This window comes from Penicillium soppii, assembly GCF_028829465.1.
Source record: "Penicillium soppii strain IBT 18220 chromosome Unknown utg000006l, whole genome shotgun sequence".
Lineage (NCBI taxonomy): Eukaryota > Fungi > Ascomycota > Eurotiomycetes > Eurotiales > Aspergillaceae > Penicillium > Penicillium soppii.
In genome coordinates this window covers 83,079-98,253 of record NW_026643236.1, presented here as the reverse complement: position 1 = coordinate 98,253, position 15,175 = coordinate 83,079, and the positions used below count along the sequence as shown (strand labels likewise).

The 15,175-nt window shown below is 46.4% G+C and overlaps 6 protein-coding genes across 6 annotated transcripts; 4 read left to right on the top strand and 2 right to left on the bottom strand.

The window, feature by feature from the left end:
• Positions 1-245: 245 nt before the first annotated feature.
• On the top strand, positions 246-1,436 carry N7529_007397 (fungal specific transcription factor domain-containing protein; the record flags this gene model as incomplete). Its single annotated transcript, XM_057242924.1, has 1 exon — positions 246-1,436. One exon carries the CDS (start codon positions 246-248, stop codon positions 1,434-1,436), a length of 1,191 nt encoding a protein of 396 aa, XP_057094462.1.
• A 524-nt stretch (positions 1,437-1,960) lies between these two features.
• On the top strand, positions 1,961-2,686 carry N7529_007396 (peroxiredoxin family protein; the record flags this gene model as incomplete). Its single annotated transcript, XM_057242923.1, has 5 exons — positions 1,961-2,010; positions 2,066-2,178; positions 2,233-2,396; positions 2,450-2,596; positions 2,651-2,686. 5 exons carry the CDS (start codon positions 1,961-1,963, stop codon positions 2,684-2,686), a joined length of 510 nt encoding a protein of 169 aa, XP_057094461.1.
• A 378-nt stretch (positions 2,687-3,064) lies between these two features.
• N7529_007395 (uncharacterized protein) lies at positions 3,065-4,489 on the bottom strand (the record flags this gene model as incomplete). The annotated part of the gene is made up of 1 exon (XM_057242922.1): positions 3,065-4,489. One exon carries the CDS (start codon positions 4,487-4,489, stop codon positions 3,065-3,067), a length of 1,425 nt encoding a protein of 474 aa, XP_057094460.1.
• Positions 4,490-6,021: 1,532 nt separating this feature from the next.
• N7529_007394 (uncharacterized protein) lies at positions 6,022-6,537 on the bottom strand (the record flags this gene model as incomplete). Its single annotated transcript, XM_057242921.1, has 1 exon — positions 6,022-6,537. One exon carries the CDS (start codon positions 6,535-6,537, stop codon positions 6,022-6,024), a length of 516 nt encoding a protein of 171 aa, XP_057094459.1.
• A 3,069-nt stretch (positions 6,538-9,606) lies between these two features.
• On the top strand, positions 9,607-11,294 carry N7529_007393 (sugar porter family MFS transporter; the record flags this gene model as incomplete). The annotated part of the gene is made up of 2 exons (XM_057242920.1): positions 9,607-9,701; positions 9,767-11,294. The coding sequence occupies 2 exons, from the start codon at positions 9,607-9,609 to the stop codon at positions 11,292-11,294; spliced, it is 1,623 nt and encodes a 540-aa protein (XP_057094458.1).
• Positions 11,295-12,085: 791 nt separating this feature from the next.
• N7529_007392 (polysaccharide lyase family 26 protein) lies at positions 12,086-14,719 on the top strand (the record flags this gene model as incomplete). The annotated part of the gene is made up of 1 exon (XM_057242919.1): positions 12,086-14,719. The coding sequence occupies one exon, from the start codon at positions 12,086-12,088 to the stop codon at positions 14,717-14,719; it is 2,634 nt and encodes an 877-aa protein (XP_057094457.1).
• Between the last annotated feature and the right edge of the window lie 456 nt (positions 14,720-15,175).

The window sequence follows — 15,175 nt, the reverse complement described above, 5'->3', positions numbered from 1 at the left end:
ATAGTCCAACTTTCGTCCGTTCGCGATCAGCCCTTTTGTTCACATGGATTCTGGCATTGACTGCGCAATTCGATTTTGGGTCGGCAGCTATTGCTAAAAGATTACGTTTGCATGGTGAAAAGTTGTCACGGCATGTTCATACTGCCGGATATAAGTCTGTGGAAATAGTGCAAGGTTATTATATTTCCTTGTTATCCGCGACACCTGCAGCAACTCTTGCGCAGGAGCGTTCTTGGCTTTACACAATGTATGCGTTTGGTGTTGCAACTGAGCTTGGTTTAGACCAGGAACCTGGCCCCGGTTATACTGATTCTCCGAGTCCAACGGGTGCTTCGCGGCTCAAGCCATGGGATACGGCATCCCCAACAGTTGGCTCCGATGGCCCCATACTTTCATTACCAGCGCATACGACAGAATGCCCAGATCAAGTTCCTCGATTATCACGTAATCGGGAGAGAACGTGGCTAAGGATTCTATTATGGGAGCGAGCGAATAGTGCGACTTGTGGTAGAACCCACGCTTTTCCAGAGACAGAATTGACACGAAGTATCGATATCTGGTGGTTACACCCACTAGCTGACGCTACAGATAAATATACATGTGCATTCATCGCTCTGAGGCGGGGCTTAGCTTTATTGCAAAGCGAACTCAAAAATCAGTCCCATGTTGTACATTCAAATCCACATTGGGTTCAAGAATTTATCGATAGATCTCTGAAGTCTTGGCGTGAATGTTGGCTTTCAGGGCTAGATGCCAGTCCAGAAAAGACTACATCGTCTGAGCAACTGTCCAACGTCTTTCTTCGCTGGGTCTATTTCCATGGAAGGCTTTGGACATTGTCATTTGCGCTTGAAAATGCCATCAATGGGGGGAAACATCTGGATGCCATTCGATCAGATTGCTTGAGAGCTGCAGTGGAGTCTTGTGAGCTCGCTGTGCTGGATCTGAACAGCATTGGTGAACCATTATACTGCTTGTTAGCCCCGACCTGGGCGATGATTGCATATGGCTGTGTACTGGCCCTGAAAATATTCCCTGCATTGTATGGGCCACATGGGAACGATGTAGAGCTTCTTGCTCTGGTGAGTCAAGTTGCCACATGCTTAGGAGTTGTAGGCGCCACGACGCCGATGGCGGGGCTGCTAAGCCAGCATCTCATGGTGATCCTGAGAGTTAGAATGGCGCGCCTACTGAGAGCCTTGCCACAACCTCCCCAGCTGAAATCAAGTCTGTCTCAGCATCAGGCTCATGATCCTGAACCCAATTCAGTAACCCCGCATCAACCTCTTGATGCGACGACACCTGAGGCACTGATATCAGAACATGACCCTTTTTTGACGTCAGGGTCTACGTATATTCAAGAGGGTCTGAATGAGGAAGACTTTGATGGCTTTCTTCGGGACATGTTCGGAAATGGGTTTGGCGGCGTTTTCTAAAGATTTTGGCATGAAATAAGGGGTAACTAAGCCAAGCGATCAGTTGATGATTTCGGACATTATTATGGCATTTTGGATAGATTGTCTGTATGAAGCCAAAATTTTAATGTGTAGATAAGCTCAAAAGGCGAATCCATCAATTCTGACTTGCGTGGTTCCTTGTGTTTTCCCTGTGGCCTCTGTGGACCAAAATTGAGGCATGGGGATGTATCGAGATTTTGAATTCTACGAACCTCGAATCAAATGATCGCATTCCCCAAGCGTAAAGCCCATATGTATACAAAATGCAAATATAAACATAAAAAAGGGATATAAAGCGGACTATACCAGTTAAAACCAATAGAAAGGGGAACTTTCCGAGGGGTCGGCGGTCTCCGATCACCTTATTCATTATTCAGCCCGGACGTTGTTGACCGCTCGCCAGAGCTTCTCTTCTTCAACTCTCCCACTACCCCTCTCTTCCATCCCTATCACACTTATTCATTTGTTTCGATTTCAGACTAGTTCCAATTAATATTCTCATCATGACTACCCTCAAATCAGGTGACGCCTTTCCTAGCGACATTGTCTTTACGTGAGTAATCCAAAGTTCCCTTTAAGAATGACAAATGACAATAGTATTATTACAGGTACATTCCCTGGAGCGAGGAAAGCGATAGCATCACTTCCTGTGGCATCCCAATCAACTACAACGCATCTAAGGAGTGGGCGAACAAGAAAGTTGTGTTGTTTTCGGTTCCTGGTGAGTTCATGTCATTCTTGTGGAGTCGGGAAAGCTAACGTGTCTGTGATGTAGGTGCTTTTACTCCTACCTGCTCCGTTAACCACGTGCCTGGATATATCCAGAACCTGCCAAAACTGCGCGAGAAGGGCGTGGACATTGTCGCAGTTGTTGCTTTCAATGACCCCTTCGTGATGAGTGCCTGGGGCAAGGCAAACCGTGTTCAACGGGATGACATAGTGAGGCCCCACTCTGACGTTTCAAGGATCCATTTATTGATTTTGATGAACAGCTGTTTCTCTCTGACCCCGACGCCAAGTTTTCAAAGAGCATTGGCTGGGCTGATGAGGCATCCGGTCGTACAGGCCGATATGCCATCGTCATCGATCATGGTACGGTCCGATATGCCAAGATTGAAACCGAAAGAGGTGCGGTCAGGGTAGGTTCATCGTACACTCCTCATATTTTGCGTGGCTAATGAACTCGTGAACAGTTATCCGGTGCCGATGCGGTCCTTGCGTCTCTTTAGATATGCCCTCCCCACATACCCTCCGAGCGTCACAGTCTAGAATGAAAATAGATCACGTCTTTGAATCAACTTTTCTAATGTGTTCGTACGAAACTCGCCAATCATACCCCATTCTAGGGATAACCGCAGTGTCAAAAGGGAGCTTCAAGGTCTTCGTACATTATCCCAATGCTAAAGTTTATCGAAGGACTAATAAATGATTCATGACCTCATTCAATGTTCAAATCAGTTTATGGCAGTCGTCTAATAACAAGTCGTCTAATATCTCAACAATCCTGAAGGTACAAATGGAATTGTATAAACATGTTTGTGACGCAAAGATTTCTAGTGGTATCATCAAAAAAGAGAGCGGGTTAAATATGGCAAAGGGCATAGGTTCTAAAAGCCCCGAGATGAACAAGCTTGCTCAAGGGCTCGGTCATGCAAATGCAAGTCTATCCCAGCATGTACACAGTCAATGTGCAAAGGTTCTGCAGCCTGGAACACTTTGTCCTTGATCGCAGTGTCAAGGACTGGGCCCGAGGTGATGAGATGACCGTCATCGTCCAAAGGAACGTTTTGGAATTTGCCCTCGATGTCAACACATTTCAGCCTGGGGAAGCGACCAAGACGATTCTTGATCACTGTCTGCAATTGCGATACAAGCATGCCAAGGTATCGCTCCTCACAACCTTCAATGTATAACGTTTCCAGCGAGGATGGAAGGCACTCTATGAGAGGCGTGCTTGGCTCGTTTTGGTATCGAATGTCCAGAAGATTGGTAAGTCGCACACGCACTTCTCGCAGGGCGATGAATTCGACGAGAGAGCCAAACCACTCATCTTGAGACTGATTCAATCCAGCAGCGGTGAAAGGGTAATGGCTGCCATAATTGTCGAGCCATAAAGTTTGAAGGCTCTTCTTGCTGTGACGCAGAGACCGATGGAAGGCAGATGGCTGGTAGCCATGAGAAAAGATGTGAGAATCCGAGTGCTGATATTTGAAGGACTTCAAGTTTGCACATGAGGCGATAAGCATTTCCATTCCATGATTTCCGCTGCTGGCACGGAGGTCAATCTCAGTGATGGAAGAGAAGCCAACCCTCAACCTATCGTCTTCTGCCAATCGCTCAGCGCCCGTGGGGATAGAGCTAGGATCCATTACGGAGTTGGCTGTGATTGCACGGACGGATGGCAACTGGAAAAAGGGTAGTAAAAGTTTGGAAGGGGCGCGAGATTGCACTCTCGGGCTGTCCCAATCATCCCTATTGTCGAAATCTTGGTGGTGCAACGAGACCTTGTTGAGATAGCGGAATGCTGGTTGGGCAGCAAATGGGGCTTCACAGTCCACTGCTCTTTGCATGATCCGCTCCAAGTAAGGTGAAATTGTCGAGTAGGTCAAGTGAAGCTTTCTCAGCTGGGTTAACAGCGGCAGAATAAGAGCAATCCAGGCGTCACTCAGGCCCTTGGCAAGGCACTCAATCCATCGCTGGCTCTCAATCCGAGAATGCGATGCGGCAGTCACCCATTTGATTAACAGGGCAGAATTCTCAGTTTCGTGGTATTCATTATCAGACATACTTTGCACTTGCCATTTGGTGAGATCTAGCTTTCGGACAGCCCTTGCAAGACCTGGTCGTTGTAAAATGGCGTGCAGAAAGGAATTAGCGTCTCTCCAATTGTGGATATGAACTTCTCGGTAGACCAGCGGAAGAAACAAGTTATGGAAGTTGGAAGACGCAAAGACGAGATTCCACCGGTCCGTCTTTCGCTCTAGCTGTTCTCCTATCAAGAGAAGTACGTCATTGGGCAGTGCCAACTCCATAGCGAGATATTCAGCTTGAACAGTCAATCGGCGACAAACTAAACAGTATTGAGGACTAAATATCCAAATTGCGGGGATTATTTTGAAAGCAAAAAAAATAAAGTAGCTCGCTCACAGCATTTGAATGAAAATCTTCGTTGGCCACCCGGGATTTTTTGTGGTTTTTTGAAGATCAAATTTGATCGAATCCACATCGGCGGCCAATGTTGGGACACTATGAGCCCAGTGGATCTTCATTACTCAAATCCGAGAGGCCGTGAATGCCCCCCCGAAAAAATTCTAAATCTTTCATTGTCGTTGACCGTTTACTATACTAGTAGCATCGGCTTCATTCTCGGCTCGAATGCCGATCCAAATGTCATGTTCATTGGATCCCGCCCCGGGCCGGATCGAATTATTATACATATCGCTTACATTGCACATTAATGAGCGTCCCGCTTTACCCTCGAGGGTGGGCATTTTTGACTACTGACATCAAAGAGCCCACTTGCACATGTGGGTCAGACTGAATATGGTTTCCAAGTCTCGTCGATCATTACAGTCACCGGTTGTACTGGGTATATCATATCGTTTAATATAATGATGAGACAAGACTGGCATTGGCGACAAGGACATTGCATTATCGGGAAATCCAAGTTGAAACAGTTACTAGGAAGCCAAATTCCAAAAAGAAGAAAAACACAACCACATTTATCCTCTTTTTGTGAACTTTAGGGTCGGTGCATGCGCGAGGGTGGGATCTGACGAGCTTAGGCATTGTATGTAGTACAGCGTACTTCAACCCATGGAATCAGTGCACTGCAGTATATTGACACTAGACTGTTTTATTTTTAAATCTTTGGGTTACCGCTGTAGATCATAGCGATCAAACTCACATGCAATTATTATGGATTTCGGGTCACCATCATGAAAGGATCGTCACCTTCGGGAATTTCGTTGCTCATTCCCGCAGATAGCGGCACTTGCATGCTATTAATTTCCAAGCAGGAAAAAGTGCCAGCGGATGCTCCACTAAGACCGCATTGTATCGCATTGTGGGATTTGGACTACATGCATGTAGAATGAGTCAAGGCTACAAAATTGACCTTGATTGCATCTCTTTGAGGCTCTGGACAATAATCCCGCATTATATGTGTACCATTTTGCCAACTGTTTTCTGGTACTTGGTGCTTTTGACTAGATCACAAGCTTCGCGTGGAGCTAAATTGCCCACCGATCAAGGCATCTATATTGTGGGCCTTCTCGATCTCTTTCTTTATTAGTCAGAGCATAAAGCATCAATAGGACGGTCTCCTATTGATGTGCACAACTTGGCGAATATCTATCCGTCAAACCTATCGAATCCACTGTTGGACATCGCTTTAGATCCTATTGAGCTTCAAAGCGCAAAATATCCGAGCCGAACCCCGAATAATCAAATCCCAAAGCCAATGAAAAAGAATTACATCGAGCATTGAAACAACATTAGATTGCAGACGATCAAAGCGTAGATTCCAATCACGCCCAAATACACAGCGTTTTGACTCCTCAATTCAACAAGTCGCGGCAGTAGTTGCAGCGGAGGTCGTAGCCGCGTTACCTTGGACGTCTATATACCACAGCTGAAGAGCTGAAGTAACCACAATAATCACCCAATTTTCTCCCATGGTACCCGTCAGCCCGCTGCCCATAGAGGCGAATCGAAACCCTTTGTTCATGCTCCATGAAGCGTTATGTGCGATGAGAGCCACAACCTCTAATCCATCGCTTGTATAACCATACTCTCGTTCCTTTCTGCTCCTCCCATCTAAACTGTTCACTGGTCCGGCCAAGCGTACCAACTTCCATCCGTATGAATGACCCGCAAGTTCTTTGATTTCGTTGCCACGGCTCTTCCGCCATTCAAATCGCTCTCGCATTGTTCCCTTTGGACCGACATGTACTTCAAATGTATAGGTAGGTGACGTTTTTTTGCGCGATTCGGGCATTAATGATTCCACCACATCCTCATCATGAGCGTAGCCTGCCGAAGAGGCAGAGTTATCGCAATGGGTCTGTTCCACCCCCATTTGTCACCACGCGCCATTGCCAGAACCGTGTCCTGATTGGTTGGACCATCATGGAGAACCACCGATGGTTTGTTATTGAAAACAGTTGCGTGCGTGGCTACCGCGTAGAGATTTTTCTCCGCGGTCGGTCCGACATGAAATGTGGTGGTTAGTTTCCATTGGAAATATCTATTAAGAGCGGGTGGGAATTTGATGGTGGCTGCGCCCGTGCTAGATTCAGTAGATGTTTCATATCCGCGAACTTGCCCCGTAATGTGGGGGTCATGCTCTGTGTAGGGTGGGGTGCATGGAGGTCGCTTGGATTTGAAGGCAAGTCAGGTCTGCCCATTATATGCAAAAGAGAGAAGAGAGAAAGAGTTAAGTGGAGGAGAGATTGGAAGGTAAGATTACGAATTCCAGTAGAACTTCAGTAGAAGCCCCTTTGGCCGCCACAACTCGATCCCGGGCGCCACATCGTCAGAGATTCTCGTATTCATTTGGGCATCCATCACTCCGTAAATAAACCTAAGTCTTGGGTTTTTAATCAAATGAACTCAGAATCATCAAATTTTTGGTACCAAAAATGAGCTCTACAGGCAGAAACGTGTTTGAACCTCTAACTGAACCTCCAAATATTGGTGAAGGGTGAATATTTACACAAATATGTATATATATATATATTTCCATTGGAAGGTAATCACAATAATGAATGCAAGATCCATCACAAGCATCAAGTTAGTACTTTATTATATCCAGAATATGAAGGGACTTAAGAAATTCGAAAAAGCATACAGAGTAGTTAGTGTATGGTTGTGATGAGACCCAATGTGGGAAGGGTCTGACTGCCATCAAAGCTATAGTGCACAGACCGGACATAGCTACCCCGAAGCATAACATTTGTACCTAGGTAGGTATTGAGCTTTGAACCTTGTGAGAACATTTTCCGTAGATAAGCTTGTAGTGTGCAGCGAGGCCAATGCAGCCCTTGTACTACTTCAACCTAGTAAAACAAAAGCGAGCGAACCATGGAAAGATATCCCATTGCCCTAGAGAATAGGACCATTTCACAAGAACGCATACCTGCTAGTGGCATGATTTGCCTTCCGGTATGTTGTTGATTGTTGATTAATGATTTTGTCTTTTCTATTCCTTACCAAAAACGAAAAAAAAAGCCTTTCTCAATAATTGCTATTACCTCCCGCAGAACTGAGCGTGGAGAAAAGCTAAGGGAAAATCTACTAAAGAGAAGTATCCGTCCGGTATTAACGTCGTGCCTTTGAACGAGAAATCTTAGACTGCAGCATGGGGGAATGAGAGCTGGAAGCCGTTCGCTGAGATTAATTAGAGGTGCAACCACCAAGTCATCCACGAGCAGTATCGGCTCAAATATATCGAAGCCCAGGAGCGAAATGAAGAAAAGAAATTTACAGGTTGCATGGTCCATTCGCAAGTCGTGCAGAAGACAGCTAACGCTATCACAGTTATGAACAATAGCTAAGAGCCTAAGTCTACCCAGGCAAGCTTTGAAATCTTAAGGACAGCGATGGAAAACATAAAATATACGAGGCGCTCTTTATTATGCCCGAGGTACCACAGAAACGATTTTTTTACCCGGTAATAGCACCTTCACCTTAACCCCGCCCATGCGGGCTTCGGGCTTAAGATCAGACAATAAGCCTTTTCTTTTCGGCCAGGACGTTTCTATAACCGGATTGAGAGATTATGACTGCATTATGCGCTAGCCTCCAAACATATCCGGCTAGCGCAGTATCTCATTAACGGAATTATGCTTCGAAGTCGATTACAGACACGAAAAAGTTCCGAGGGGCTCAAGACAATGGGCTAAGAAGGCAGGTAGGTTTCTCAGTTGTATATTTAGCAACACATGATCAAACGTCTTGGACTCGGTCGGCATTGCCCTAGTGCCCTTGTCAGACTTGGAAGCTTAGACGCGCGTGGCATAGTGTCACAACAATACATGCAACAAGACAATATTGCCTCAAAGTAAGTATGATTGGTTGGTACCCAATGCAAGGAACCTACCTAGGAACACAGGTAGGTTTTGGTATTATTTACTGTCAGAAAAACCAATGATGAAACAGTATTGACCAGCCATATTTTCTTTCCAAAGTTCCTTCTGAAATGAACCCCTCAGGAGCACATTTATCAGGGGGTTGAGCCTTTGTACCTCTAAAAGGGGGCACGTTACTCCCATGCCGCCATACGGTACTTTGCAGATGTGCCAAGATCCCTAGACCCTTGCAAATAAGTCAGTAGAAGATGTGAGATTCAAGCAAATTGAAAGTCTTATTATACGCCAGTCGGGATCGAACTTGCTTGTAGCGGTGGGAACCCTGCGATTCGGGTCGTACGATGGCGTATGGGACGGGTATGAGGACTGTCGTGTTGAAAATCTCGTAGAGAAAACGTCAAATCATAACGGGAAGGGCGCCTTGCCAAGGAGAAATGCCCCCCTCAAGTCAGCCACCGCCAGCCATGGTTACGCCCACGGAGTACGGCTGTCGGCTATGATGCTTGGTCCTCTCTGTGGAAAGTCAGTTTGTGATAGTTCTTTGTTTAGGATTTAGAAGGAATCCCTGAAAATTAGCCAACCATGGAAAGATCTACTAAAGGCCTTGCGTAAAATAGGAAATTGTCCGAGCCCGCGCGGACGCGATGGAACCATGTGGCTTGCAACACGACACTTGAAGTTGCATGGACTCGAGAGTTGGACGGCATCTGACCAAAAATTAATTTGAGAAACGAGTGATGATTGGTGATCTGATCAAAATTATGTAGAGTTATCCAGGAATACTGATTCTATCTTTTTTTGGCTGGCTTGATTTTGATTGGATTTGTATCTCCAGGATTTCTTTAGTGTTTGTGCGGTGCCAATTTAGTGTTTTTTGATTTGTGGAGAAAAACCTGGAGAGGAGTCAGGATACTGTCCGGGGAACACATGGTTACCCCCCGCATCTGTTTGATGTATTTTTCACTTTATTGTTTCACATAAATATAAAGTTGTGTTTCCCCCCTGTTTTGCGAGTCTCTCGTTTCCCTTTCCTTCAGATCTGGTACTTAAAATCTATCATGGGGTACAAGATCACCAACATCTATGTCATCACCACGGTGGCCGTCATTGGCGGTGCACTTTTCGGTTTTGATATTGCCTCCATGTCTGCCATGTATGTATTGATCTAAGATCTAAGATCTACTTTTGAACACAAGTCACTAACGATCGATCGGCTAGTCTTGGCACCCAACAGTACAAGTGTTTTTTCAACCAAACTGGCGTTAACGACAAAGGCCAATGTGGTGGCCCTACTTCCGCCAACCAAGGCGGCATTTCTGCAGCAATGCCCGGTGGCTCCTGGGTTGGTGCTTTAATCTCCGGCTTTGTAACTGACTGGATGGGTCGCCGTGGTGCGATCCAGTCAGGCTCGGTGATTTGGTGTATTGGTAGTGCCATCGTTTGCTCCTCCTTTGGAATCGCCCAGCTTGTAGTTGGCCGTTTCATCAATGGTATCTCTGTTGGAATTCTCAGTGCCCAGGTTCCAGTTTATGTTGCTGAGTTGGCCCAGCCCAGTAAGCGTGGTCAGGTGGTTGGAGCACAACAATGGGCGATCACCTGGGGTATTTTGATCATGTTTTATGTTTCATATGGTTGCAGCTTCTTAGCTGGAGAGAAGGCATGGCGTACTCCATGGGGCCTCCAAATGGTGCCTGCTGCCTTGTTGTTTGCCTTGACTTTCCTTCTACCAGAAAGTCCGCGTTGGCTGGCCAAGAAGGACCGCTGGGAGGAAGCACACAACGTCCTTGCCTCTGTTCACGCCAAGGGTGACCACAGCGCACCTTTTGTGCAAACTGAATTGCAGGAAATCCGCGACATGGTTGAGTTTGAACGTCAGAATAAGGATGCATCGTACTTGGATTTGTTCAAGGGCCCGATGCTTTACCGAACTCATCTCGGAATGTTCACCCAGATTTGGTCTCAGCTCACAGGAATGAATGTAATGATGCTTTACATCACCTACGTATTTGGAATGGCTGGTCTTACCGGAAACGCCAATCTTGTCGCGTCCTCAATCCAATATGTCATCAATGTGGTGATGACTATTCTGGCCTTGCTTTTCATCGATCGTTGGGGTCGTCGCACCCCACTTCTGGTTGGATCCACTCTCATGATGATCTTCATGTTTGCCAATGGTGGTATCATGGCATCATACGGCAAGCCAGCCCCGCCGGGTGGCCTCAACAACACACCTGAGCAATCATGGGATCTTTCTGATGCTCCCATGGCTGCCAAGGGAGTAATCGCTTGCACCTACCTTTTCGTTGCTAGTTATGCGCCTACGTGGGGCCCTGTCAGTTGGATATATCCTCCGGAGCTTTACCCTCTTCGCTTGCGTGGCAAGGCCGTCGCTCTTTCGACTTCATCTAACTGGATTTTCAACTTTGCCTTGTCTTACTTTGTACCTCCAGCCTTTGAGAACATTAAGTGGAAGACTTATTTAGTATTTGGGGTATTTTGCTTCGCAATGACTGTTCATGTCTTCTTTGCCTTCCCCGAAACAGCTGGTAAGACGCTCGAGGAAGTTGAGAGTATGTTCACCACACCTGGCCTCAAACCCTGGAAGACTACTGTGCAATATCAACATGTACGCAAGCTTGAACAAGGAGCAATCCAGTCAGATAAGCTTGGAGATATTCATACAGAGGAAGGGAACTTTGTTCCAACATCCACTGAGAAGGAGACCAGTGTTTCCCAAGTTGAATAGATGTCGGCACTTGGCCGCCGACTAATTACCCATATGTGAGCCTTTGTCACAAGGACGTGTGCGATTCATTTGACCTATCATTGTTGCCGTTTGTAGATAAACAAATTGGAGAGTTTGTTGCGGATTTGAACGAGTGAATCATTCCTCTCGTAATTTCAATAAGAGCCTTCCACCCCATTACCCAAGCATCCCTGTATAAACAGATATGACTGTTGTAAAACTGTTTGAGAAAGTTGACTAGAAATGAAGGATAGCGCCAAGCATGCAAGCCGAGAGGAATCACAAAAATCGACTATCATTGAGCCCTGGGCCGCTCCATGTTGAGATTTCACGTCCATATATTGGTTCGGTCTTCTAATGTGTATTTTGATTTTGTGACAAAGCAGAGTGATTGCTTTGTTGCGGTCGGGATCCAGCTCTGTGACTAATAACACGGGTTCAGATCAGTAAAATTATTGCAGATCATTCAACAAGTACCTAGAAATTTTCACGTAAAAGCGCTCAAGGTCCAGTAGCCCTCAAGGGACGAGGCTCAATATCTGAACAGCACGATGCAAATTTCGAGTTAGGATGAACTCCGAGCTGAATTTCTGGTCACGCAATAATGGTCTTGTATCACGTTGGGGAAAACTTCGGGCATTATCAGCCACTAGGGCGTCTTACTCAGAATGGCCATTCCCATTTCGCTTCCGGGAACGGTAGAGACTATCTCTTGGAGATAAAAGGCGCTCGTTTGTTCGCATTCCAGACTATTCCCCAATTTCAGACTAAGCCTTGGTGGAGGGATCAAAATGTCTTCCACAAACGTTCGGTGGCTTATCGGAGAACACCCAGAAGCACTAAGCAATGGTGTCTCGTTTGGAATGCCATGGGCGAGAGGTGCTCACATGCCGGGTCAGAAATTTGTCATCGAAGCTGGGAACAACACATATCCGATTGATTCGCGTGAAATTGCATACTGGGAAGATGGGTCTCTGAAATGGACCGTTCATTCGATCAGTAGCCATGTTACTTACCAAGAAGGATACACATTGAAAGCCTGCGAATGGAAAAAAAAACTTTCGAGGGGGGTATGGGTTGAGCAGAAAGGACTTGAGATTTCTGTGAAATCACGTTACGGGCTGCAGATCTCGTTTCACAAGCCAGGGAGCTCTTCGGTTTCGAGCAATATCATATTGCGCGGGGTTACCATTTGCTCAGGAGCAACGATGATCGCGTCAATTAACCATGTTCAATACACAACACGTGTCACGAGCTTGGAAGTTGAAAATCAGACCTTGAACAGGGTGGTCGTCAAGCTTTCGGGAGTAATGGAGTGCGATACCTCGGTCTCTGATACCCACCTCCCTTTTGATCTACGATTCTACATATATTCGGACTCACCCTCTGTCAAAATAGTTCATTCCTTTATCCACGATCTGAACGCAGATGAACCGCTTACTTCTCTTGGCATACGTTTTTCGATCCCTCTGTCGCGGTCTGAGTTGTACAACCGTCATGTCCGACTCGGAGGGGCCGGGGGTGGAAGTTTGAAAGAGGAGGTCCAGGGGCTTTCGGGTCTGCGGCATGGCCCAACAACCCAAACACGACGAGACCAAGCCTGCGGCAAATCAGTTGTGCTGTGTGAGAAGGAATGGGAGGGCAGTGATTTGAAGCGGGCTTTGTCCCATATTCCAGCCTGGACAGAATATTCTCTCGCTCAACTTTCCTCCGACGGTTTCACGATAAGAAAAAGAACAAAACCAAATTGCTCCTGGGTAAAGACTATCGGTGGTGGTCGTGCAGATGGAACAGGGTATGTGGGATCAGCTGAATTCGGCGGTTTGGGAGTCGGGATGTGTGACTTTTGGGAGCGATACCCGACACAGATAGATCTGAGTCAGCTCGATGAGCAAGATGGTGTCATAACCATGTGGATTTACTCCCCGTTGTCCGAGCCCTTGGACACAGCCCCATACCACAACGGACTTGGCTTAGACTCCTACTCTGATCAACTCGAAGCCTTGAAAGTGACATATGAAGACTATGAGCCAGAATTTGCCACAGCCAATGGCATAGGGCGAACCAATGTCCTCTTTCTTAGAGGCTACGAATCTACACCTTCTAATACGAGTTTTGGTTTGTTTTCCTCCTTTGTCCGCAATCCACCACGGCTAATGCCAACATCAATGCACATACACGAAAGTGGAGTCTTCAATGGATATTGCACACCTGAATATCGTATTCTGGGGGTTAGTGCAACGTCAAAAGAGATTAATATTGAGCAACGCCTTGATGAATTGTTCAATTACTATCACAAACAAATTGAGCAAAATCGATGGTATGGCTTTTGGGACCATGGTGACTTTCAGCATACCTACGATCCATACCGCCATGCATGGAGATACGACGTCGGCGGCTTTGCATGGGATAACTCGGAGCTGTCCACAGATCTATGGCTTTGGATGTATTTCCTTCATACAGGAAGGGCTGATGTGTTCAAAGTCGCGGAGGCCATGACCAGACACACTGGTGAGGTTGATGTATACCATTCCGGCAGATTCAAAGGGTTTGGGACGAGACACGGCGTTCAACACTTCAGTGATAGCTCAAAGCAGCTTCGAGTTTCCAACGTGCTCTATCGTCGATTTTACCTTTATTTGACAGGAGATGAGCGCACCAGCGACCTCATTGATGAACTTCGGGATATGCAATACTGCCTTTTATCCCTGGACTCACACCGTAAGGTTCAGGCGCATGCTACAATCCCGGATGGATTCGCTATGACAAATATTGGGTTGGACTGTGGTGCCTTGGCTGGTGCCTGGCTCACAAACTGGGAAAGAAGAGTGCCAGGATGGTTGCACTCCCAGCAACTTCTCGTGCGGTTGCTTCAGGGTATCTCCAACCTCCAACATGGAATTGCTGCCAACGCAATACTGTTAAATCCCAGCTCTGGCGAGATTCGTGCATGCCCGCCACCAACCCCCGAATATGCCATCTCTCATTTGTCCATGTTATTCGGATTTCCTGAAATATTTGCCGAGGTACTTGACTACATGCGTGATCAGCATTCCGCCGAGGTGGAAAGTTTTATGACTACTTGGACGCGATACTGCCGGGCATATAACGGTAGTCATGATGTCCAATTCAAAGAGTACGGGTTCAAGTTCCCTCTGCAAGCCACATGGAAGCAAAGCCACTCCACACTAACAGCGTTTGCTGCAAATTGGGCAAAGGACGGAGCTCTTGCGGAAGCAGCATGGGACCAATTTTTCAATACAGATGGTTATGACGCCTCGCATGACTGGAAAATTACACAGATCTCCCCGCCAGATTATTTCAGTGATGGAGAGGAGGCAAAGTGGATCACAACCAACGAAGCCGCCCGTTATGGCATTTCTGCTATGTCAAACCTCGCAAACATTCGGGTTCATCTGAAATGAAATCTCAACAATGCTTTCTGCATTGCCAACATGGTTTCCTTCCAATAGTCCGAATATATCGTGAGCATCAACTCTCCCATATCTTTGACCCAAATATTACCGTCTGAACAGGTTTATGCAAGTTATTTTTTTTTTGGAGAATAATGTGCCGGTTGGAGTTAGTGATCGTGTGCGGACCCAATCAAGCTATGCGCTGAAGTCCGCTGTTTGAGCCTTGGACACCATGACTTTGTTTGTTCTCTGTGTCAATATAATCGTTGTGTGCTGTGAATTTGAGGGCTTAAGTGCTTAGGGCTTAGATAAATTCCGTGAGTCACACATTCAATAGAATGCAACGCACCAAATCCGAAAGTCTTTGCAGGTGGAGTCCTCCATCGCGTATTTTTCAAGTCGGCAAATCCAAAATACACGCAGATTATCTCTTGGACTAAACCTCCAAGTCATTGACTGAAGAGA